At 41.6% G+C, this 23,666-nt stretch overlaps 1 protein-coding gene across 5 annotated transcripts in view; it reads left to right on the top strand.

The window, feature by feature from the left end:
* The first annotated feature begins 3,491 nt into the window (after nt 1-3,491).
* The window catches only part of MAP2K5 (mitogen-activated protein kinase kinase 5), a 270,206-nt gene continuing 250,031 nt past the window's right edge, over nt 3,492-23,666 (top strand). For 4 of the 5 annotated variants that reach the window (XM_024761657.1, XM_024761655.1, XM_024761656.1 and 1 more), the window contains exons 1-2: nt 3,492-4,262; nt 11,486-11,534. In XM_024761657.1, the coding sequence (XP_024617425.1) occupies nt 4,128-4,262; nt 11,486-11,534 (184 nt within the window). In that variant the 5' untranslated portion in view covers nt 3,492-4,127. Of the gene's footprint in view, nt 4,263-9,106; nt 9,157-11,485; nt 11,535-23,666 lie in introns of all 5 variants that reach the window. The other variant, XM_024761658.1, reaches the window with a different exon arrangement.

The raw sequence follows: 23,666 nt of genomic DNA on the forward strand, positions 1-23,666 counted from the left end.
TTTGTCTGATGGTTTTCTCATGATTAGATTGGGGTTATGGGTTTGGGGAAGAAGACCCCACAGGTCAAATGCCCTTCTTGTTGCATCATATAGGAGAGTACATGACATCAACATCACATCACTGGTGATGTTAACCTTGATCACTTGGTTAGGATGGTGTCTGCAAGATTTCTCCACTAGAAACTTACTGTTTTCATCCTCTATTCTCATCATATTCCTTTAAATCAAAATCAACAAGTATTGGGAATTCCCTGGTGGTCCAGTGGTTAGGACTTGGCACTTTCACTGCTGGGGCCCGGGTTCAATCCCCGGTTGGGGGACTAAGATCCCTCAAGCCACGTGGTGTGGCCAAAAAGAAAGAAACAAAAACCAAAAACCCCCAAATCAACAAGTATTTGAATGATGTATGTAGGGACCCACACCCAGCACTGAAGAAGACAAGTGGAATTTTTGAACACAGGAGGCAGTCAACATTTGTTATAAAGTTTGTGGTTCAGTGGGAGTCTATAATTGTTGTGGTCTCAGTCTCCACGATGGCAGTGGTTGTGGAAAGGCCAAGGAGCAATTGCGGCTCAGGACAGGCAGGAGATGCACATTGTAGTTGCATTCCTATTACTCAACCCACTTTGCCTTCGAAATCCAGTCATTCATTTAACAAATATTATTAAAGTGCCCACTGTGTGTCAGGTACTATTTTAGGTACTAGGGACATGGCAGTGAATAAAACACATACCGGTCCCTCCCTCGCCAAGTTACAGTTTAGTGAGGAGACAAATACATGATTGAGACATGTGGCATGGTAGATAGTGGTGAGGGCCAGGAGAAAAGTAAACCAGGGAAGGGGACCAGGAATTGTGCACACCTGCGTGCTCGCATCTGTGGGTGGGGTGGGTTTGGGGCTGGTTTTCAAGACTGTGCTAAGGGAAGGCTTCAACACGAAGGTGGTTTTTAAGTCAAGATCTGCAGGAGGAAGTGAGCCATGAGAATATTGGGATAAGAGCAATCCAGGGAGAGGAAAGGGCAAATGCAAGACCCCGAGGTGGGATGCCTGATATGTTAAAGGAAAAGTAAGAAGGAGGCTGGTGTGAATGATGTTTGAGAGATCATAAGGCCAGAAGGTGTGGAGGGCAGACTGTGTAGAGTTTTGCAGGTCAAGGAAAGGACTTTAGTTTTTATTCTGTACAAGTTAGGAGGCCATCAGAATAGTTTTAACCAAAGGGGTGACTTGGTATTCTAACCCTGATAATTGGGTTGAGCATAGACCACTGGTAGCAGTGGCAAGAATGGAAACAGAACTTTAAGAGGGAAATATAATATAAATGTAATGGTAGTTTGGACTGGGATAGTATCTGAGAAGCAGTAGGAAGGGATCAGATTCTTGGTTAAGGATTGGAGTTTGGGAGCAATGTAAAAAGATATGAAAGAAAACATCTCTGAACTTATAGTAGTAAAATGTTAATTTTCCTCATTTAAAAATTACTTATAACAAAAAAGATAAATAAGCCAATTTAAAAACGGGCAAAGGACTTAAATAGACAATTCTCCAAAGAAGATATACAAATGGCCAACAAGTATATGAAAAGATGAACATCACTAATCACTAGGGAAATGCAAATCTCAACCACTTTGAGATATCACCTCATACTCATGAGAATATGGCTTCTAACAAAAATATAGAAAATAACAAGTGTTGGTGAAGGTGTAGAGAAACTGGAACTCTTGGGCTACTGGTGGGAATGTAAAATGGTGCAGCCATTGTGGAACATGGCAGCTCCTCAAAAAATTAAAAATAGAATTATCATATGATCCAGCAATTCTACTTGTGGGTCTATATCCAAAAGAATTGAAAGTACAAATTGAGTTGGTTTTGCCCATAGTACTATCAATAAAAACCATTTTAACAAATCATGAGTTCATAGAAAATCTCTGGCTTTGTGGTCTATTTTCTCAAATAATAGGAAATGAACTTTCAATAAAAAGTGCATGGGGACCTTGAACAAATGGTTTGTTTTTCTGAAGCGCAGGTGGAAAAGGGCAATTCTTTGACTACCTGGAGGATCTGACTAAATGAATTTCTACCTAAGCTCTTCATTTACAATAACTGAAAAGAGATAATTTATCTTCTACTATGGACTTTCAAATTAAATATAAAAGGAATGTAGGGACTTCCCCGGTGGTGCAGTGGTTAAGAATCCACCTGCCAATGCAGGGGACACAGGTTTGAGCCCTGGTTGGGGAAGATCCTACGTGCCGCGGAGGAGAAGCCCGCACACCACAACGAGCGGCACTAGAGATAGCCTGGGCACAGCAACGAAGACCCACGCAGCCATAAATAAATCAATAATAAATAAATAACTAAATAAAACAAATACTACCAAAAGAAAAAAGGAATGCAGGTAGAGAAAATATGCAGTAAAAAACTGATATTATACCAAAACTGACCAGTATTTAAATTATTTTTTCTCTCGCATTCATCAACTATTTGTTAGAGAGGGGAATGACACTTCTCTCCCACCGAATTTATACAAAATTCAGCCCCTCAAAGTAAAGCGATATGTGGACTTTTCTTAGAGGTAAAGGACGAAACTACGCGTTGCAGTTTGTAAACAAACTTCTGTATAGGCATCATAGATGAATAAAATTATGCATTTAAAAATCTGAGGTTAACAAGGTATTTAAAAATAACCAAGGGTTATTGCTACTGCCTGTGGTATCACTGTGTAAACATTGCTATCTAGTTGAAAGTTTATGGACTGTCTAGGATATTTTTTTTTCAAAGGTTTAATAAGAAAAGATGATGCCACTACTGCAACTGTACCCAGGCAGTTAAACTCTTCACTGAATTTCTTTACTGTTGCTTTTGAATAGTGCGCTGTTTGCTATTTTAGGGTAACCATAGGGGTAAAGGACCTCACTGAAAAATCCACACTCGCTTTTCTCATTTGGGAGAAAGATGATCCTCCGGATCTGTGACTTGGAAGAAGGAAAAAAAGACAACCTTGCTCTTGATCATTTGATGCACAAACCTCCACGAATATTTAGGTACAGGGCCTGATAAAGTAGGAATAAACGAGAGGGGCAGTTCTATTTTTCTAGTCTTCTGAACAGGGAAACAACGCATCTTAAGCCATCAATCGGCTTTTGGCGGATCCCTGCTCTAGTTCAGTTTCCTCCTTCTTTTGTTAAATGTTTTCACCTCTCTGACTTTAATGAGGGTCGGGAAAAGAAAGGGCTGTCACCCGGTCGCCATGGGTGGTCACTTCGCGACAGGGGAGGTGGGGTCTCACGAGCGAACAGTCCAGTCAGTCCCCTCACTCCGACCCCGGCGCCAAGCCCTTGCTCCTCGGGTCCCGCCCACCGGCGAGCGGGGGCGGGGCCGGCCACGAGCTGCCCTTTTCCAACATGGCGCCGCGGGAGGCGGGTCCCTTCGCCGGCTTCCAGGGTTCCGGCGCCGCGCGTTTTGGTTCCGGAGTAACAGTGCCCTTGCCGCCGCCTTCTCCCTCCTGCCGCCGCCTTCCCCCTCCTGCCGCCGCCGCCGACGCCGCCGCCGCCGCCGGGACGCGCGGCCTCGGGTTGCAGGTTCTGAGTCGCGCGCGCCGTGCACTCTGGCTCGGGGTGGGGCAGAGGACTCGACCCCGACCCTCCCGCGGAGGGCCCCCTCGGCTTTCTTGTGGTCCAGCGGCCCTGGGGCTCCTTCCTAACAGCCCGGGACTGAGTCCCCTCAAGTCGGGGACCCTCCCCGCTCCTTTAAGGAGGAGTGGACACCTGCCGCCGTATCTCTCTAAAACGACGTCTTCTCTGTGCTGTCCCCTCACACCCACACAGACGGCAGAGAGCTGCAAGATGCCGTTTGCTCTCTTTTCCAACTACAGAACCTTCTGATCTCCGCTAGTTCCTGCTGGCTCCTGCCCCTTGCTCCGTCCACGCTCACAGGGAGACATCCCTCAACCCCATACAGCCTGGGCCTGGCTCCGAGCCTGCAGGCTGCTTCCGGACCACCTCCTCTCTTCACTCCCCCTCCCCCTCTGTCCTCTGACCCTCAGTCCCCTTGTCACCTCTAAGAGCCCCCGCCTAACCAGGAGCCAGGGGGTTCCCCCCTACCAGGATGTGAGCCCCTTTAACCTGTAATGCTGTGGCTGGCCCTTGGCCCCTTCCATGCCATGGAGAGCCAGGTGCTGGTGATTCGCATCAAGATTCCAAATAGTGGAGCCGTGGACTGGACAGTGCACTCTGGGCCGCAGCTACTCTTCAGGGATGTGCTGGTAAGTGCTAATCTCAGTGTCCCTAGCGAGGGGGGCGCAGGGATTTGTAGGGCAGTAAGCACCTTGATCACCAAATCTTACCCTGGTGGCCTGAGCTAGTGGCCATTGCTGGCCTCGTATGGGGGCAGTTTCATTTCTTCCACCACAAGCATTGATTAATTGTATAGACTGAAATCTGACAAGTGTGCAAGTTCCTGGGGGAAGTAGAGATGAATCAGATTGGACCCCTGCCCTCAAGGAACTCACAGCCTGGACTGGGACATAACACACAGAAGCAACCAACTGGGATACAAAAAGCTGAATCTAGAAGAGAGTTTTTCTCAAGGATTTTTTGGAATGTCCCTGGCCAAATTCCAGCCTGTCTTTCTACTGAGTTCTCTAAACTTGGTAGCTAGTGGGAAAGGGAAACAAGGCAACTCTAACCAATCATGTTTCAGCAAGCCTAAGACATCGTAAGTTTTAAGATATTATTTTATGTACCGCTAAGAAAGAAAAAAAAATGCGACCTGTTAAACTGTGACACGCCACACATCGTACAAAACCCAATTTCAGAGATGTTAAAATAGAGGGAAAATTTGCATCTTAGAGTCAATGGTGTAGTCTTACTTCCATAATAAATATTCAAAATATATTTCAAATAAAATCATGGAATGTTAGAGCAGAGGATAACCTTGGAGGTGGCCTGTTGAGCCCTCTGATCTTTTTTGCAGATAGTTACTGAGGAGCAGTGAGGTGAAATGGCTTTTCCAAAGCCATGTTACTTGTGAGTGGGAGAGTCAGTGCCAGAACTCAGATTTCCTTACTTTACTTGGTATTTATTTCCGCATGCTGTAGTACTACTTCTCAGCTTTTAGTATTCATGTGAGATAGAGTACATCGTGCCCATTTTATATTTTGAATAACTGTGCTATCAAAGGCAGAGCTGACATACCAAGGAGCATGTTGCAAGTACCAGATCTATAGTGGAACTTACCTGCAGGATAAGATGGGGCTGGTTGGAGGTTTGGGGGAAGAGGAAGATCTGGGATGTGGTTTTTGATTGTCATAGGTTACTCAATCAAAATTTGATCTGTGTACCGTCATTTTGAGTTCTGGATGTTACCACCTAGAACATACAGATCTTCAGGTGTCTGCACAAGGAGTGCAGAAGCTGGAGTAAACCAGCAGCCTCCGATCTTGTACACATATGCCATCCTTCTCTTTGCATCCAGAGTTCTCCACACGCTCACATGCACATGGATCTCCCTTCATGGTAAGGCCCAAACTCCTTGGCGTGGTCCTCTGGGCACATATATATATGTGTATATATATATATTTAAAAAATAAATTTATTTATTTATTTATTTTTGGCTGAGTTGGATCTTTGTTGCTGCACGTGGGCTTTCTCTAGTTGCTGTGAGCGGGGGCTACACTTCATTGCGATGCCTGGGCTTCTCATTGTGGTGGCTTCTCTTGTTGCAGAGCACGGGGTGTAGGCGTGCAGGCTTCAGTAGTTGTGGCTCGCGGGCTGGAGAGCGCAGGCTCAGTAGTTGTGGCTAACGGCCTTAGTTGATCCGCAGCAGGTGGGATCTTCCCGGACCAGGGCTCGAACCCGTATCACCTGCGTTGGCAGATGGATTCTTAACCACTGCGCCACCAGGGAAGCCCCTCTGGGCCCATCTTGATTGGCTTGTACCTGCCTGGCACCAGCTTCATCTCTCACTACACTCCCATGAGCATCCTGTCTTCCAGATATATAGAATTAACCGTGAGTTCTCCCAGGTGCCCAGGCCTTCTTCACTGGGCCTCTTTCTTCAGCTCGCCAACTCCCACCTGTCCTTCAAAGCCCGGCTTGGCTTTTCCTGTGTTGGTCTTGGTCACATGCCCCTCCTCTGTGTTTCCACAACTTTGTTTTGGCAAAGTATATGGGTTTTGTGCTAATTTTGTCTGTCTCCTCCACGAGATGGTAAACTTCTGGAGGAGACGGACACCTCTGTTTCCTCTCTGTTTCTGATGCTTCATAGGACCCTGAAATATTTATTTAATGAGGGAGCTTCAAAGAGGATGCACACCGTTATGGTTTTGTGGACAGCACGCTAGGTTTTGAATCAAGAAATTTGTGTTTAATTGTAAACCATCCCACTAACTAGGCACGTCACTCTGCCTCTCCGAGCCTCAGTTTCTTTATTTGTAAATTAGGGATAATGATACCTGCATCAAAGACGTAAAGATTAAGTGAGATTGTGTCTCTGATGAGAAAGACAAGAGCTTTCTTTCACTTTACTCATTTGAGACAACAGAAGGTATTAAGTAGAATGGTACAGTGTTAAAAACACAAACTGGAGCCAGGCTGACTGATGGCTTGTACCTGCCTGGCACCAGCTTCATCTCTCACTACACTCCCATGAGCATCCTGTCTTCCAGATATATAGAATTAACCGTGAGTTCTCCCAGGTGCCCAGACCTTCTTCACTGGGCCTCTTTCTTCAGCTCGCCAACTCCCACCTGTCCTTCAAAGCCCAGCTTGGCTTTTCCTCTGTGTTGGTCTTGGTCACATGCCCCTCCTCTGTGTTTCCACAACTTTGTTTTGGCAAAGTATATGGGTTTTGTGCTAATTTTGTCTGTCTCCTCCACGAGATGGTAAACTTCTGGAGGAGACGGACACCTCTGTTTCCTCTCTGTTTCTGATGCTTCATAGGACCCTGAAATATTTATTTAATGAGGGAGCTTCAAAGAGGATGCACACCGTTATGGTTTTGTGGACAGCACGCTAGGTTTTGAATCAAGAAATTTGTGTTTAATTGTAAACCACCCCACTAACTAGGCACGTCACTCTGCCTCTCCGAGCCTCAGTTTCTTTATTTGTAAATTAGGGATAATGATACCTGCATCAAAGACGTAAAGATTAAGTGAGATTGTGTCTCTGATGAGAAAGACAAGAGCTTTCTTTCACTTTACTCATTTGAGACAACAGAAGGTATTAAGTAGAATGGTACAGTGTTAAAAACACAAACTGGAGCCAGGCTGACTGCGTTTACATCGTAAGCCTTACCAGACTCACTTGGGCAAGTGTCTTCTGTATCTCAGTTTCTTCATCTGTAAAAAGACAAAAATAGGGTTGACTCAAAGACTTGTAAAGATTAAGTGAGATTGTGTCTCTGATGAGAAAGACAAGAGCTTTCTTTCACTTTACTCATTTGAGGCAACAGAAGGTATTATTTTAAGTAGAATGGTACAGTGTTAAAAACACAAACTGGAGCCAGGCTGACTGCGTTTACATCGTAAGCCTTACCAGACTCACTTGGGCAAGTGTCTTCTGTATCTCAGTTTCTTCATCTGTAAAAAGACAAAAATAGGGTTGGGGGGATAAAAGTAGTGCCTACCTCACAGAGTTCTGAGGACTGGTGGAGTTGGTATGTGTAAAGTACTTACAACAATCTGGAGCATAGTAAGTGCTCTGTAAGTGTTGTTATTGCAGCAGAAGGGATAGGGCCTGGGCATCTCTCAATTGTACATTGGCTCAAGGATGACTGGCCTAAAAATAAACTTTGCACAAACGGTTCCACCTCATCGAGAGCTCAGAGTGCCATGTGCCACGTGCTTGCTCAGGTACGCCCAGGTGGAGCGTGTTATGTTGGGAAGGCCTCATGGAGGGCTCGTGACAATGGGTGCTATATATCAAGTTCTTGGAACTGCAAGCTCAAATCCTGGAGGACTCCTTAGATCTCTTTTCCAGGTTTACCTTATCTCTTCATTGAGAAATAGGCAAAAACCCAACAGTCACATCAGCATCTTTGGCTTGGAACCTTAAAATTTAAAGCCAAATGAAACCTGGAACGTTCCCCTTCATCTGATATCTCTCCTCGCTTCAGTTTTCAAATGAGGAAGCATGAACCCCTGATGGGGAAAATGCTAAAGCAACACAGCTGGTTTGTGGCAGAACCAGACACGGAAGCCAGAAGCAATTTGTAGTTACTGAGTCAGCTGGAGCTGAGGGCGTTTTGGACTCAGAGTCAGTAGTTGAGGGCTCCATTCACAACTCCATCAAATGGCTGGGACTCTGTGGGCAAGTCACTGGGCCTCTCTGGGGCCTTTGTCCTTCGTCTGAATAGTTAGGGACTGGTGCATTGTGAAGTAGACCCAGCTGGCCCTCATAGGCAGAGGCATTTGGGTTATCTGTTTTTCAGCTTTCTGTGTTTGTCTTCTTCCGTGGCAATCCAGTCCCCAGTTTGGGGAAAATTGTGCAGGAGATCTGAATGTTCCCCCTTTCCTCTTGCTGTTTGAATCCTCTCTCCCAAGTTCCAGCCCAGATTTCCCCTCATCTGTGAAGTTTCTTCTATCTTAACCGAGACCGTGATTCTTACTGCCTTCTGAGTTAGCACCTACCGTTTGCTAATTTATGTCTTTTGTTTGGCTCTTTTATCATACTATAAGTGCTCTGATTTGTTAGTCTTTTAGGTTTGTCTCTATCTTTGTGACAGATTATAATCTTCCTAAAGTCAAGGAGCAAGTCTTATTCTTCTGTAGCCTACAGTTTTGTAATCTTTATCCTCCTGGCACGTTATAGATGCTCATTTATATTTTTGGTTTGCTATTTGTTTGACTGATTTATTGAAAGGAAGGAGAAGAAAAGGATCAAGAAATGATCACCAACAAGATATGTGAACTTATGTGCTCTTTCGAAACTTTCTTTAGGTTGAGTAAAATGTTGAGAATAAGACAGGGTCATTTTGAAATAAGTCACTTAAAATACAACTGGAAAATACACATAAAATTAAATGTGCCTGCTTAGAAAAGACCAGGAGATACTGATTGAGTTTTACCTCTTTGTCATTATTATAGCCCCACTTTATTTGCTTTAACAGAACAAGATGGTCAGTTGTGTTCACGTGATTCTCATGATTCTCTCAATCAGGTTTGCTTTTTCTTTCTCTTTTTCCCCCCCACATTAGTTGTAAAGTTTGTGTGGCTCCTTGTTTATGTTGATGGGCAAAGGAGGCCATTGCTGCTCAGCAGGGTTTTCAGATGGTTGTTAGAAGTTTGCTGTTTGACAGGTTCTGCTATTCATAAGTAGGAAGGATCCTAAATTAGTTTGCTAATACTCTAGGGTTCACATCTCAAGATTGGTTGTCTGGAAGTAAGCAGTGATAACCTAGACTTGGAGGGTTGGGGCAGTGGAGGGTCCCCCCACCCCTACCCCTTTTTAAACCAATACTGGCTAATCCTCAGTAAATGCTGTGGAAGGATGAAGTAAGTGAACCAAAGACCATCCTCCACTGATTGTCAGGTGCTGAAATTTAGGATTTCGTTATGAGGTAAGATTTGTAATGTTCCAGTCATCAGTGACTTGTTTTATTTATTTAACAGACACTAATACTTGCACTTACCATGTGCTAGACACTCTTGTAAGCACTTTATAAATATTAACTCATTAGTCCTACAAGATAGGTACAGTTATGATCTCATTTTTACACAGAAGGAAACGGAGGCACAGAGAAATTCAGTCACTCAGTGACTGAACGGCAGAGCCAAGGTCCAACCCTAGCAGTTTGGCTCCCGTCCACACTCTTAGGCGTTACACTGGCTGCTTGTGTATTCTATACTCGCTCAACAGTTTTCATTTAGCTGTCAATAAATACTTTCTGCCTACAAATACGTAGAAAGGATTTTTTTCAATACTAAAATCTTTTACAAATACTTCCACAGAAAGTTGTTTCATTTGCTAAGACTAGAGTAAGAAGAAAAAAATAATCTCTTTTGGCTCTAATGAGTGAGGGCTGCCTAAGATAGTTCCCTTTGATCAGTTTTTTTTTTTTTGCAGTATGCGGGCCTCTCACTGTTGTGGCCTCTCCTTTTGCGGAGCGCAGGCTCAGCGGCCATGGCTCACGGGCCTAGCCGCTCCCACGTGGGATGTTTTCTGGACCGGGGCACGAACCCGTGTCCCCTGCATCGGCAGGCGGACTCTCAACCACTGCACCACCAGGGAAGCCCCCTTTGATCAATTTTATATGCACAGATTTATTTAAAACACACACACCCACACACACACACATACACAGTAGAGACAAGGCTATTATGCAAATTGCCACTGCAGCAAAAGCTTCTAAAGAACTGCCTTTAGAAGGAAGTTGCAGCCGCCACCCTGCTAAGTGCCCTGCTTGGAAGGGCTGTGGGCTCCCTGCTGAGAAATACTGCAAGTGGCTTTGTCAGCTGGCTGCCTGGTGCCATTTGTGGCACGGCCCAGGAGGGACGTTGTGGCAGAGCTCCCTGAGAACAATGAGGTTTGCAGACCATTTGGGTTGGACTGGACATAATGGAGGGTCACTTTTCCCAGAACTAACAATTTCTCGAAGGTGTTCTGTACCTCTTTAAATAAGCTGTCTCTGTAGACTATTTTTTAAGTGTTTTCAACTTCATAGATTCATTTAAACATTGATACCAGGTTATATACACTTTTTCTTTTGTAGGCTAGATTAACTTTATTTCAGTGTCATTAAATGTTTTTTAGTTGCTCAAGAGTAAAGGTTGATAAGAATTGTTTGTGTTAAATGTATTGTAGTATTGTAGACTTACATCATCATCATGGAAACTTGTTTTTTGAACTCTTCCCAGTATGAGTGCAAGGAAAGGTGTTGGTAGTCACATATCCAGAGCTGCATTTGTTGAAGGTCTACAGTGTGTTAGGCTAGTTCATGTTCATGTTTATTACATTATTTAATACTTTTTACATTACCTCTGTAAGCATTATTAGACCCATATTGGAGGATAATCAAATTGAGGCTCAGAGAGGTTGAGTAATTTGTTGCTAGTCACAGCTTGTTTAGTAGTGCAGAGCTGAGATTCAAACCCAGGCCAGTCTTGACTCCCCACACCTCTTTTTCTACTAACAGTACATTCCTTCTATAGCCTCCCATGGAAGAAACCTATTTTTTTTTTTAATAAATGCACAACAGTGTAATTGTCTATGCTGTTGAATCGAGAGTAAAAAATTATGTTATTAGTACAGAGTGGAAAGGATTTTTTAAATGGTCCCCACCCCCAGTATAGAGATTTAAGCTCCAGAATAGAGATTTAAACTCTGGACTTAGATTGCTGGGCTAAGTGTGATTATGAGCTAATGTTTTTATAGTTTATGCCAACATTTCAAAAATCTTTTCCAGGTTCTCCTGTTTCCTCTAGGATTTGCCACATGTTAGCAATAAAGAAGATGGCTAATTGTGTTCCTTTATTCTTTCTTTGTTTAGGATGTGATAGGCCAGGTTCTGCCTGAAGCAACCACCACAGCGTTTGAATGTAAGTCTGGCTTGTATACTTTCTTGACTGTTTCTTTCTGCAGTAATTTTTCAAAGGGTTTATGGGTTGCGTTACTTTAGAAACTGACAAAAACAGATTATTTATGATCATCATATGGTACATTTAAATATTTATAAATTAATGCAAGTTTAATGATGATAACCGAGGAATATTTTCTTATTTAATCATATCTTGGATGTGCATATTTCTGTAATATAGCTTTAATTACCAACATGACCTTTATCTGCTCTTGCTCCTCACTGTAATAATATTGTGGGACAAAATGAAACGTGTAAACTACCTGTAGGCCAGTGATTCTTGATTAAAAGATTTTAATCCTTTGCTGCTTTAAAACAGCAACAGAGTAGAGCATTTAAGTGAACGTTGCATGGAGTAATTCTGTTTTATTGGGGCTTGGCATGGCTGTTAGATGATGGCAGCAACACTTCAGGTCTTGAGTCCTTCCCACCCCCCCAAAACAATTGGCTTGGGGACTGGGGTGGGGGCAGGGTGTACTAGAAAAGTGGTTTTGACATAAGCCAGAGGGAGGTCACGGGCTGAGTAATGTTAAGGTGAGAGTTTAGTCAGCACAGGGGCTCTGGTGTTGAGAAGGATAAAGTAAGGATCTGTTAACTGTGGTCCCATCTTTTCTCCAAGATGTGGCCTGCTTTTGCACGTAGAAAAATGTACAGTTTCTCCACGTGATTTTTTCCTTTTTGTTCTTGCTTTTTAAGCAGATGGTTAACTACAGAGAGTACAATTGTCCTCTCTTTTGTTTATGTTCTCTTGGGGGACAATTTGGCAATACTTACCAAAATATAAAATGTTCAAAACCTTTGACTCAGCAGATCCACTTTTAGGAAGCTGTCCAATAGAAATACCTACACATGTGTTGAATGCCCTTCAAACAGAGTGTTCCTTGTGGAATTTTTTTTTTTTAATTTTGGCTGCGCCGCACAGCTTGCGGGATCGCAGTTCCCCACCAGGGATTGAACCTGGGCCACGGCAGCGAAAGCGCCGAATCCTAAGCACTAGGCCACCAGGGAACCCCCTGGAGTTTTTATTTATTTATTTATTTATTTATTTATTTTTGAGAGCGTGGGGTCTTAGTTGCACGCAGGATCTTCACTGTGGCATGCGGGATCTTTTGTTGCAGCGTGTGGGCTGTTCATTGTGGCATGCGGGTTTTCTCTAGTTGTGGTGCCTGGGCTTCAGAGCACGTGGGTTCTGTGGTTTGTGGCACGCAGGCTCTTTAGTTGAGGAGGGTGGGCTCAGTAGTTGTGGCTTAGTTGCCCTGTGGCATGTGAGATCTTAGTTCACCGACCAGGGATCGAACCCACGTCCCCTGCATTGGAAGGTGGATTCTTTACCACTGGACCACTAGGGAAGTCCCTGGAATTATTATTATTTTTGTTTTTGCGGTACACTGTTGTGGCCTCTCCCATTGCGGAGCACAGGCTCCAGACGTGCAGGCTCAGTGGCCATGGCTCGCGAGCCTAGCCGCTCTGTGGCACGTGGGATCTTCCCGGACTGGGGCACGAACCCGTGTCCCCTGCATTGGCAGGCGGACTCTCAACTACTGTACCACCAGGGAAGCCCGACATGGAATTATTTTTAATAGCAAAAAATTTAGAGGTAAGCTAAATGCCTAGAGTAATGGATTAATAAATTATTTATCCATAGTCTGAAGCATTAAGCAGTGGCTAAAAAGAATGAGAATTTTAAGCATTGACATGGAAGTATATTCATGATATACTGTTGAATAAACAAAATATGTATGGTATGATCTCATTTTGTAAAATATTACAGAAAAAATGTTTAAATTTCTAGGTTTAACTTAGAGATCACTTTCCTTCTTTTCCCCCAACAAGGGCAGAAGCGTATACCCATCTGCATCTGGATCAGTTTTAGGTGAAAAGAATAAGAACAAAAATACACAGAGACAAAATAATAATAGTTCTTTTTTTGTGTGTGCTTAGATTATTGTGTACTTTCCATTATAGACTTAAAATCCTAGGCTGGCTTTTTTCGTGATTGTTCTAGGGTGACCTTATTTTCTGTACCAAGGATCTTCACTAATAAATGAAATCTATGTATAAGAAATAGTTGGAAGATGTAGTTTATAAGCTAATTGGTTGAAATTTTTGAGCTCTTTCAGTTGTTTATGGTATGATGGAACAACTCCTGAATAAATAAAACTTTAAGGTATTTATAGTAATATATTTAATACTGCAAAGTATACCCAACACTAACTTATACAAAAGAGGTGTTGTATTTAGTGGTATGCATTAAGCCACGAGAGAAAGGACAGTGTCAAGTTTACCTGTTTTACATAGAGAAAAAGAGTTGAGTAAGTGGAAAAGAGGGGAAAGGTTAGGTTCTCTTACTGATAATTCAGTTCTAAGAAATGCCGTCTCTTTGAAGTCGCTGATCCCCGCAGGTGTGGTTAATCTCTCTGGGCACTTTACTAGAGCACATAACCTATTGGGCCTCCCTTCCGGTTGGTTGTGTGCCAGATTTTGAATGACTTGGTGACAGAAACCGTGTTTTATTTCACTCTTGCTTTCTTCTTAGTACAGTTGGCCCTTTGTATCCTTGGATTCCACACCTTCCCGATCCATGGATGTGGAACCTGTGGATACAGAGGGCAAACTGTACAATGCCATTTTATATAAGGGACTGGATCATCCACAGATTTTGGTATCCTATGGGTGGGGGGGAGTGGTCCTGGAACCAATACCCTGTGTGTACACTGTGCCGTGTGTACACTGTGCCGTGTAGGAATACCCTTGTTGAATAAGATGGAATGTTATATATGTCCGTATTCAAAAGAGAATTGTAAAATGCACGTAACCTAAAGCTTAGTAAGTAATTTGCTTTTTTGGGATTATTTTTGCAGTTGCGCAGGCGTGGGATGTAATTGGTTGGTGGTGGACAATTCAGGCTCCAAATTCAGATTCCCACACTTGACTGGGCCCTACGTCCAAGGGGGCAGAGGGTGTATAGTGGTTATATTCTTTCTGATTTCTATCCCAGGGGATGGTGTTTCCAAGGGGATTTAGGAGTGAGTGAGGGGAGGGAGTCCCATTTGTGCCAAACTTACCTCTTGGACTGATGGTCCTAAACCTTGTTTGTTTTTTTTTGTTTTTTTACCACTTTTAGGTCCTTTCTCCCTTACAGTAAGAGCACAGATGAAAGTACTACCTTTCAATAAATAGTGTCTGATTTTTTTCTTTAGTTAAGAAGGTATAGATGATCTTTAAAAAAAATGCAAGCAGTATCGAAATAAAGCAACAAGTAAAAGTCCCCATCTCCCCAATTCCCTAGTTAACAGCTTCTTCTGTAGCCTTCCAGAAATTTTCTCATACATAATATATACTGGATTGCAACTAGTTTCCCCTGTCCCCACTTAGTAGTATGTGTTGGGCGTCTTTCTAACATCAGTGTATACAAGTCAACTTCTTTCTTTTAGATAATTACATTATACTTAATTTTATGGGTATGACTTAATTTAACCTGTTGATGGACCAGTTTTAAATTTAAGATGTTACCAGTTTTTCAGTAGTATTAGAAAAAATGCTGCAGTCAACAGCATTGTCTCTTATGGCTTTCCACATTGTAGAAATGTATTTGTAGGATAAATTCCTAGGATTTGGAACTACTGAAACAAAGAGTACCCATATTTTACGTTTTGATAGGTATTTCCATGTTGTTCTTTAGAAGGTAGAGCCAGTTTGCACTCCCACCAGCAGTTTTTGAGAATGCCCATTTCTCTCTACCCTCGCCAGCTCTTGAGTCCAATAAACTTTTTAGTTGATGTCAATGTGATATGTGAAAAAGATTATTGTAGTATTGTTTTATTTTTATTTTGTATTTCTCCAATTACAAATGAGTTTGAGCATCTTTTCATTTATATTTTGGTCATTTGTATTTAATTTCTGTGAACTATTTATCACCTTTGCCCATTTTTCTATTAGGTTATTTGTCTTTTTCTGATTGATTTAAGAGCTTTCCAATATTAAGAAAATTCCCCTTTGTCTTAGATGTTATAAATATTTTTGTTTAGTTTATTGCTTTCCTTTAAGCTTGTGTAGGTCGTTTTTTCTCTTTTTTTCCATGGAGAAGTTTAAAGTTTTTACAAGAACCGATTTGTCATATTTTGTGACTTCTGGATTTATGCCATGCTTAGAAAGGTCCACATTCCAGGATGTTGAAAAAACATTAATTCAAATTCTTTTTTCTTCCTACTTTAATGGGGTTAAATACACACACACATTTATAAATATGTATGCTTGTATGTGTTTTTGTGTGGATTTTTTTTTTTTTTTTATAAAACAGCATGTGCTTTTATTGCAAAGACAGAAGATTTTTTTTTTTTTGGTACCATCTTTCAGTTTATTTTGGTGAAAGGAGAAGTCAGGTGGTGATCCAGCTTTATTTTTCAAGCAGATAGACAGTTGATTCCATACTGGTTATTGAATAATTTGTCTTTTCCCAGATGTGAGAACACTTCTGAGATGAAGCTAAATTCCATAACCATGAAAAATCTTGAATGTTTGCATGTGTGGGCCCTACGTATGCTGTAGGAACTTGACATCCATATAGGCCCAAAGATCCCTGCTGATTTTCACAATTTCGTTAACAGATTAATGAGTACACCAACACATGAGGTGATGGAAATCAACTGTGCCCACTAATGAGTGTCCTGTGCATGTCTGTTACATGTGTTCCTCTCCCTGGATTTTCTCTAGACAAGTTACTGCTGTAAAATTACTGTTGGGCTGGGGCTTCCCTGGTGGCGCGGTGGTTGAGAGTCCGCCTGCTGATGCAGGGGACACGGGTTTAGTTATAAGTCTATGTAGACAACCACTGACTTATACCTATAAATACCGTATGGCCCTACTTTTCCATGATACTCTGACATCCCATATTCTGATCTGTAGCCCTCGTAAGTATCTTCATACTGGTCAAACCATGTGTCTGAGTTTTGGTTCAGAAAATTCGACTATAGGATAAATCTTTATTTTATTTGTTTTTCTTTAACCATGACCATTTAATACTCACTTTTCATTGAATAGATTCCTTTTCAGTTGTTTTATGAATTTCTGGAAAAATTCTGGGAAAAATGAAGTTTTATTTTCTTACAGTATAGCATATGTAAAAGATAACTGGTTGCTTATAAGAAAAACTGGGTAGGTTAATGAAAAATTGTAATTCGCAATAGATGTACACTGAGTCTAAAAATTAACATGTAAGAGTTGATTGTGTATCCTTAGAATTTGAGACGATTTGAAGAGAGCTTTAATTTATTGAAATTTTGTTTTGAAATATCATCGATGCAAAAAGTCTTAATCTTTTTTAGTCTTATGAGAGTAGTTGTTAGTAGTCGTAGTAGGTATTTGTAGTCTTATTAGTTATTGTTAGTAGTAGTAGGTGTTAGTAGTCTGGCTGTCTTACATGAGAATTAAGAAGTTTAAGTCCTTTACCCAAGCACCAGGCTAGTTCCTTGAGGGCAGTAGATAATGCTGCTCATTTTTGAATTGCTAGAAACCCAGCATAGTACCTGGCACATAGTAGACTCTCAATTTGTGTTTCTGGAATGCATGGATGGTTGAAGGAATGAAGTAATAAGGACAAGCAAATATATCCAGCATGTGATGACTGCTCAAAACCTCAATTTGGTTTAGGTCACCATCGTCTCTTACCTAGACTAGGACAGTGGTCCTCTAACTCGCCTCCTTGTTTCAGCTTTGCCTCCATATAGCCTCTTCTCCACACAGCAGCCAAAGAGATCCTTTTAGAAGTTAAGTGAGATCACTACAGTCAAGACCCTCCAGTGGTTTCCTTGTCACTCAGGAGTGATAGCCAAGTCCTTAACATGCCCTACAAGGCCCTGCCCTTCCTCATCTTCCCCCAACTCTGCCCCACCATTACTTCTCTGAACTCGTCTCTCTCCCCCATCTTATTCTCAATCTGTTGCAGCTACTCTGGCTTTCTTTCAGTCTCTCAAGCATGCCAGGTATTCTTCTGCCACAGGGCCTTAGCATGAGCTGTTCCCTCTGCCTGGAACATTCTTTCCCCAGATGTCTGTATGATTCACCCCCTCATACCCTTCAGTCTCTCAAGTAGAGTGTAAACTCCATGAGGGCAGGGGTTTTCCTTTTTCCACTGTTGTTACCCCAGTGTCCAGAACATTGCCTGCTACATAGTGGGCACTTGAATATTTTTTGGAAAGAAAAAGGAAGCAAAGAAGTAAAGAAGGAGTCAGGAGGTGGGAGGCATGGAGCTAAATTAAAATTCATGGATATGAAGATTTAGCCTTAGAAACTATGACCTCTGGTCCTGACCGGATCTTAGATTCCACACCTGAGAAGGGTTCTAAACTTGACAGCTTTTCTGGTAATTTCCTATTGATGCCTTTTTAACCTCTACAGTTATGTTTTCATTTCTTTCCTCTTGCCTTAGAAAAATGCCTTTGCTGTAGTTCTAACTGACTCTTCTTACCTGGCACTGAAGTAATATGACAAATGACATATAAAGTACAGTATTGCCTTAACTTTCTGTTGCCCTTGGTAGAAGCTAAATTGTTTTTCTAGAAAGCCCACTTGAGCCCTGCCGCTGCACTGGGCGCCGTTTGGCTGAGCGCTCCCCAGAGTCTGATGATTTTGTGCTGTTTACTCAGTAGGCACTCTGCTTGCCATTCTGACCGCCCCTTACCTGAGGCTGTGTCTCCGCTCTTGGACCTTTATGTTCCTCCTCTTGGTTTCTCTTCTGGATTGCACGTTGCTTGAAATAAAATCGCTAACAACGTATGGCCTGTTACGATTGTCTTTTCCCAAACTCTGCCATTTTGTATATTTGTGATACACTGCAGATTTTGTGAAGATTGCTTCATAATATTTGTTTACCATCTCCTGCACTCTATTTGGTATCTTGCTAGGATTTTTGCCTCCATTTTAAGTGACATTAACAAAATCCAGCCAGTACATAGACTTTCTGGTTCTACTTTTGCTTCCCTAATGTGCTGGAAAATCATATTACTATGCTCCAGGCAGCTGGAGAAGCCTGGAATTCTCATTGTGAACCAGTGTATCAGAGTGCCCCCCCTCCTCTGCCTTCTTGGTCATATCTAGTAATGCTTTTTTGGTCAGAGGGCAAAGAATCTCCATGTGTAAGACAAAAAGGGTTCAAATTATTTTTTTCTGCTTCTCTCTACTTCGTGCCATGGCTTTCTAGTGTTCTTCAACATATTTATACCTTTGAAACTCTTTGTGCCATTTTAGTAAGTTTTTTATGATTTATGTTTCCAGTTAGTGTACTTTTTATAGTTAATCCGGTTTGATAGGCCCAACAAGAGTCTTTGCTAGATGGGCTGGCTGTGTATATCCAACTTTTTATTCAGAAAAGTATTTTAAGTTATTGTCATACTAAATTGCTTGGTATGTATTTCTACTTTCTTACCGTTCACTAACTTCTCATTCCTCTCAATTCACTGTCTATTAAATTTTTTTTCCAGGTTTACTGAGATATAATTGACACATAACGTTGTATAAGTTTAGGGTGTATAGTGCATTGATTTGATCATTACATATTGCAAAATGATTACCACCATAGTGTTAGCTAACATATGCATCCTGATGCATAATTACCATTTCTTTTTTGTGGTGAGAACATTCAGGATCTATTAGCAACGTTCAAGTATGTAATACAGTATTATTAGCTATAATCACCATGCTGTACATTAGATCCCCAGACTTTGTTAATCTTGTAACTGGAAGTTTATACCCTTTGACAAATATCTCCCCATTTCCCCACCCTCCAGCCCCTGGTAACCCTGAGTTTGGGTTTTTTAGATTCCACATATAAGTGCTGTCATACAGTATTTGTCTTTCTCTTTTTTTCACTTAGCATAATGCCCTCAAGGTTCATCCATGTTGTCACAAATGGAAGGATTCCATCTTTTTCATGGCTGAATAATATTCCTTGGGGTGTGTGTGTGTGTGTGTGTGTGTGCGTGTGCCTGTGCACGCCTGGGTGGGTGTGTGTACACATCTTCTTTATCCATTCATCATTGATGGACACTTGAGTTGTTTACATATCTTGGCTATTGTGAATAATGATGCAATGAATATTGGAGTGTAGGTATCTCTGTTAGATTCTGATTTCAATTCCTTTGGATATAGACTTAGAAGTACGATTGCTGGATCATATGGTAGTTGTAGTTTTAATTTTTTGAGGAATCACATACTGTTTTCCATGGTGGTTGTAGCAATTTACATTCCCACCTATTGCACACAGGGTTTTCATTTCTCCACATCCTCACCAACACTTGTTCTCTCTTGTCTTCTTTTTTTTTTCTCTCTTGTCTTCTTGATGATAGCTATGTAACAGGTGTGAGGTGATACCTCATTGTGGTTTTCATTTGCATTTTCCTGATGATTAGAGATGTGGAGCACCTTTTCTTGTACCTGTTGGCCATTTGTATGTCTTCCTTGGAATTCCTTGTATTTAGAGAGAAGTGTATTCTCATTTTAAATGTCAAGGCCAATGGTTTGCTCTTGGGTTGCCATGAGGGCATCTGATAGCTTGGATTTTGCCTCTGGGCCAGAATCATTAGTCTTCTCTTATGTGTAATTACTTTTCCAACTCAGTCTCCTTTCTGACAAGAACGAGGAGTCTTCATTAAAACTACTAATTACAGATATTAAAGAATGAAGCAGACAGTCCTCCAAAGAGCAATCTGTAAAGGAGAGCAGTACCTGCATAAAATGGAGGCTCTTATTAATCCATAAAACTATTAATCACTGTATCATATAAACCTGATTTTATCCTCAGGCTTTATTAGAATGCCTCTTTCACTTACCTTGTCTCCTTATGGGACAGCTCCAGCACTTTAGGTTTGCATCAAAAGCTATTCTGGCCTTTTGTGCTCAGTTTTCTGTCCACTTAAAGCAAAGTGCCCTTTAGTGTTTCATAGCTGCTTTCTATGGAACTGCTACGTAAGGGATTACTCTGCTAACTGACTTCCCTCACAGTTACCAGATTATTTCCGATAATTGAAATAATCCCTCAGATTTCATAGAATTTTAGAATTTGAGAATCTTTAGTTTTAAGTAGCCTTAAAGGTTCAAGTCCTGACTTTGAGAGCTTAGAGAATTCTTTTTGTTTTTGTTGTTCTTGTTACTGATTTAGAGAGATGTGATTTAAATAATTTTTCTGGAATCTGTGCCTTCTCTTTACAAATTATAAAAAGGTTTTTCACCTGTTTTATTGAACTCCAAGCACTTCCTCATTCCATGTGAACAATACCTTATTGAGATCTTGTGTATGTTGAAATTCGAATATAATCTGTCCCTTTGTAGCCACCATCTCTGTAGCTAGCTCTAGTATAGAAATGAGATTTACAAAAAGCTACTTTGTTCAGACTGGAAATTTTATCATTCAGGACTTCATAGAACAAATCATTTTAGTACACATCCAAATTGAGAATTTGACTTGGTTTTAAAACAAAAAATGTAAAGTACTTTCATTTGTGGTCATATGTAACATTATATGCCTTTATACAATGTCTGTTTTTTCCCCCTTTGTTTCCTGCATTTGTATGACAGCTTTTTGACTTAACCTTGAAAATACTAGTTTCTGGAACCTCTATAGAAACTCCCTCTGTTTCCAAAATTAGAATGGCATTTCTCTCCCAATTTGGCTCTATAGAGTCTGTAACTTAAAAAAAAAAAAAAGAGGGAAGGAAAATGCTAGATTTCTCTCTAGTCCTTTATATATGTAACCTCCCTAGGAATGTGCCTTCTTTGTTACTGATAGTGACCATTGTGTGCCTTTTATACTGCAAATAGGCAGCTCTTGGTAGATAATACCAGTGGTGACTGTGACAGCTCCTAGCTATGTAGATATTCAGACAGTGTGTCTTGATGATACTGATTGACATCGAGTTGGGAAACTCTGCAGGAGTGAACCTGTATCTAGGATCCAGGAACAATTACTTTGGAGAGAAAACCCCAGTGAGAGCTGTTGGCTTGGTCACTGAGCAGGACAGGCTCAAGTGCTGCTTTCCCTCATGATGTCAGATTGCTATTGACTGTGGGAGAGAAAAAGAAGGTGGCATTTTGCTCTGAAATAGGCTAATTAGGGAGAATACAAGCTCCCTTCTAGAGTTCCCATGGTGTGGTCACCAAATGGGAATATCTTAAGAACTACGGCTGGACAGGAGGGAGGGCCTGCTGAGGTGTGGTGGGCTAAGATCCAGGTGCTGAACTGAACTCCCCCAGTATTCTCAGTAAGAGTCCCCAGAGTGTGTCATGCTAGCTTATTCTCTTTGTGGTGAGAGATTTGTCTTATTCCCCAGGCCTGGGATCAGGTTCTCTGCATCTGACCAAATCAGCAATTAGATGCCCAAGAGTGACCAAAAAAATAATAACTCAGTTTAACAAGTGCACCAGAGCTGAGGCATCCAAATGAGAGAGAGCCTGCGCCTTCCAAGTTGTCCCCCCGGGGGGCTGTGTACGTCTTCCAGCAGTGCTGCCATTGCTCAAAAGGTTCTCAGCATTTTTCTTTCAACTGTACATTTAAAGTCTACCACATATGCTGTTATCCTGTTGACAGATCTTAATCTTTAGAAGGATGAAGTAGCTAAGTAAATATTTAGAAATAGCCAAAAGTCATTCTGGGTCCTGCCTGGCAGATGATATAGATGAGCGAGTAATCAGATGGCCAGTTCCATTTTGGGCTGAAAATCAGATCTGATATTTTCACTTGGTTTATCTTCAGGTTATTAAAACAGTTTTGAAGACATATTTCAAGACTATTTTAAATAAGAGAAGGATCAGTGAAGTAAGTACATTGTTTCTAGATGTGGCTGCTTCGGTGATCCACTTACTGAAATATATCCATTCTGGTTAAGTGTTTTGTGAAGTCTTATTATCCTCCAGTTTTTTTAAGAAATTAATTGAATTAATTTATTTATTTTTGGTTGAGTTGGGTCTTCGTTGCTGCCCACGGGCTTTCTCTAGTTGCAGTGAGCGGGGGCTACTCTTCGTTGCGGTGCGTGGGCTTCTCCTTGCGGTGGCTTCTCTTGCTGCGGAGCACGGGCTCTAGGCATGTGGGCTTCAGTAGTTGTGGCTCACAGGCTCTACAGCGCAGGCTCAGTAGTTGTGGCGCATGGGCTTAGTTGCTTTGCGGCATGTGGGATCTTCCTGGACCAGGGATTGACCCCGTGACCCCTGCATTGGCAGGCAGATTCTTAACCACTGCGCCACCAGGGAAGTCTGTATCCTCTAGTTTTAAGACCATTAAATTATTCAACAATAGCACAAATCACCATTTGAAGCTTACTGTGGTCAGAGAGTACCCAGTACAATTGAAACAGTTCAGAAATAGAGAGCTACAAGATCAAGTGGGTTACGAGAAGAACTGTATTAGAGTTGCTTTGCAAGTTCACCTTATACTAGGCTCTCAGTTCTGTAAAAAGGGAATGATAGTTATCAAGTCATGTTGTCCACATCATAGAATCATTGTGAGGCTTTTAAGGGGGGTATGGAGCATAAATCACAGTGCCTTGTGTACGGTAGTGTTCAGTAAATGTTAGCCATTTTTATTATACTATTATGACATGACAGGTTGCCTGGGAGAGAGGAAGAATGGAGAAATAGAGGGACGGGGTGCCGTGTGGGAAAGGAAAAAGTACTAATAGTTAAATAAAACTGGCCTTTCTTTGGATTTTAAATTTCTTCAAACCAAACCTGTTCAGTCATACTCCAGTTATATTGACTTTATTTTTTAAATTTCTATTTATTTATTTATTTGACCACACGCGCAGCATGGGGGATTTTACTTTCCCTACCAGGGATTGAACCTGTGCCCCCTGCAGTGGAAGCACGGAGTCTTAACCAATGGACCGCCAGGGAAGTCCCTATATTTACTTTAACTTAGATACATGTCTTGAATGACATGAGCAATATTTTAATTTTCAACTGTTCCTAAAATTTTTAGTTCTTTATTGAGATTCTGGTTGTATTCTAAACTAAAAAACAAAACCAGGAACCAATAACCTTAACATCCACAAGATACGGTGTTGAGGATTTGGATATCAAGTGTACAAACCAGTTGTATTATGTTCCC

Source organism: Neophocaena asiaeorientalis, unplaced genomic scaffold, assembly GCF_003031525.2.
Source record: "Neophocaena asiaeorientalis asiaeorientalis breed wild unplaced genomic scaffold, Neophocaena_asiaeorientalis_V1.1 scaffold465, whole genome shotgun sequence".
Taxonomy (NCBI): domain Eukaryota; kingdom Metazoa; phylum Chordata; class Mammalia; order Artiodactyla; family Phocoenidae; genus Neophocaena; species Neophocaena asiaeorientalis.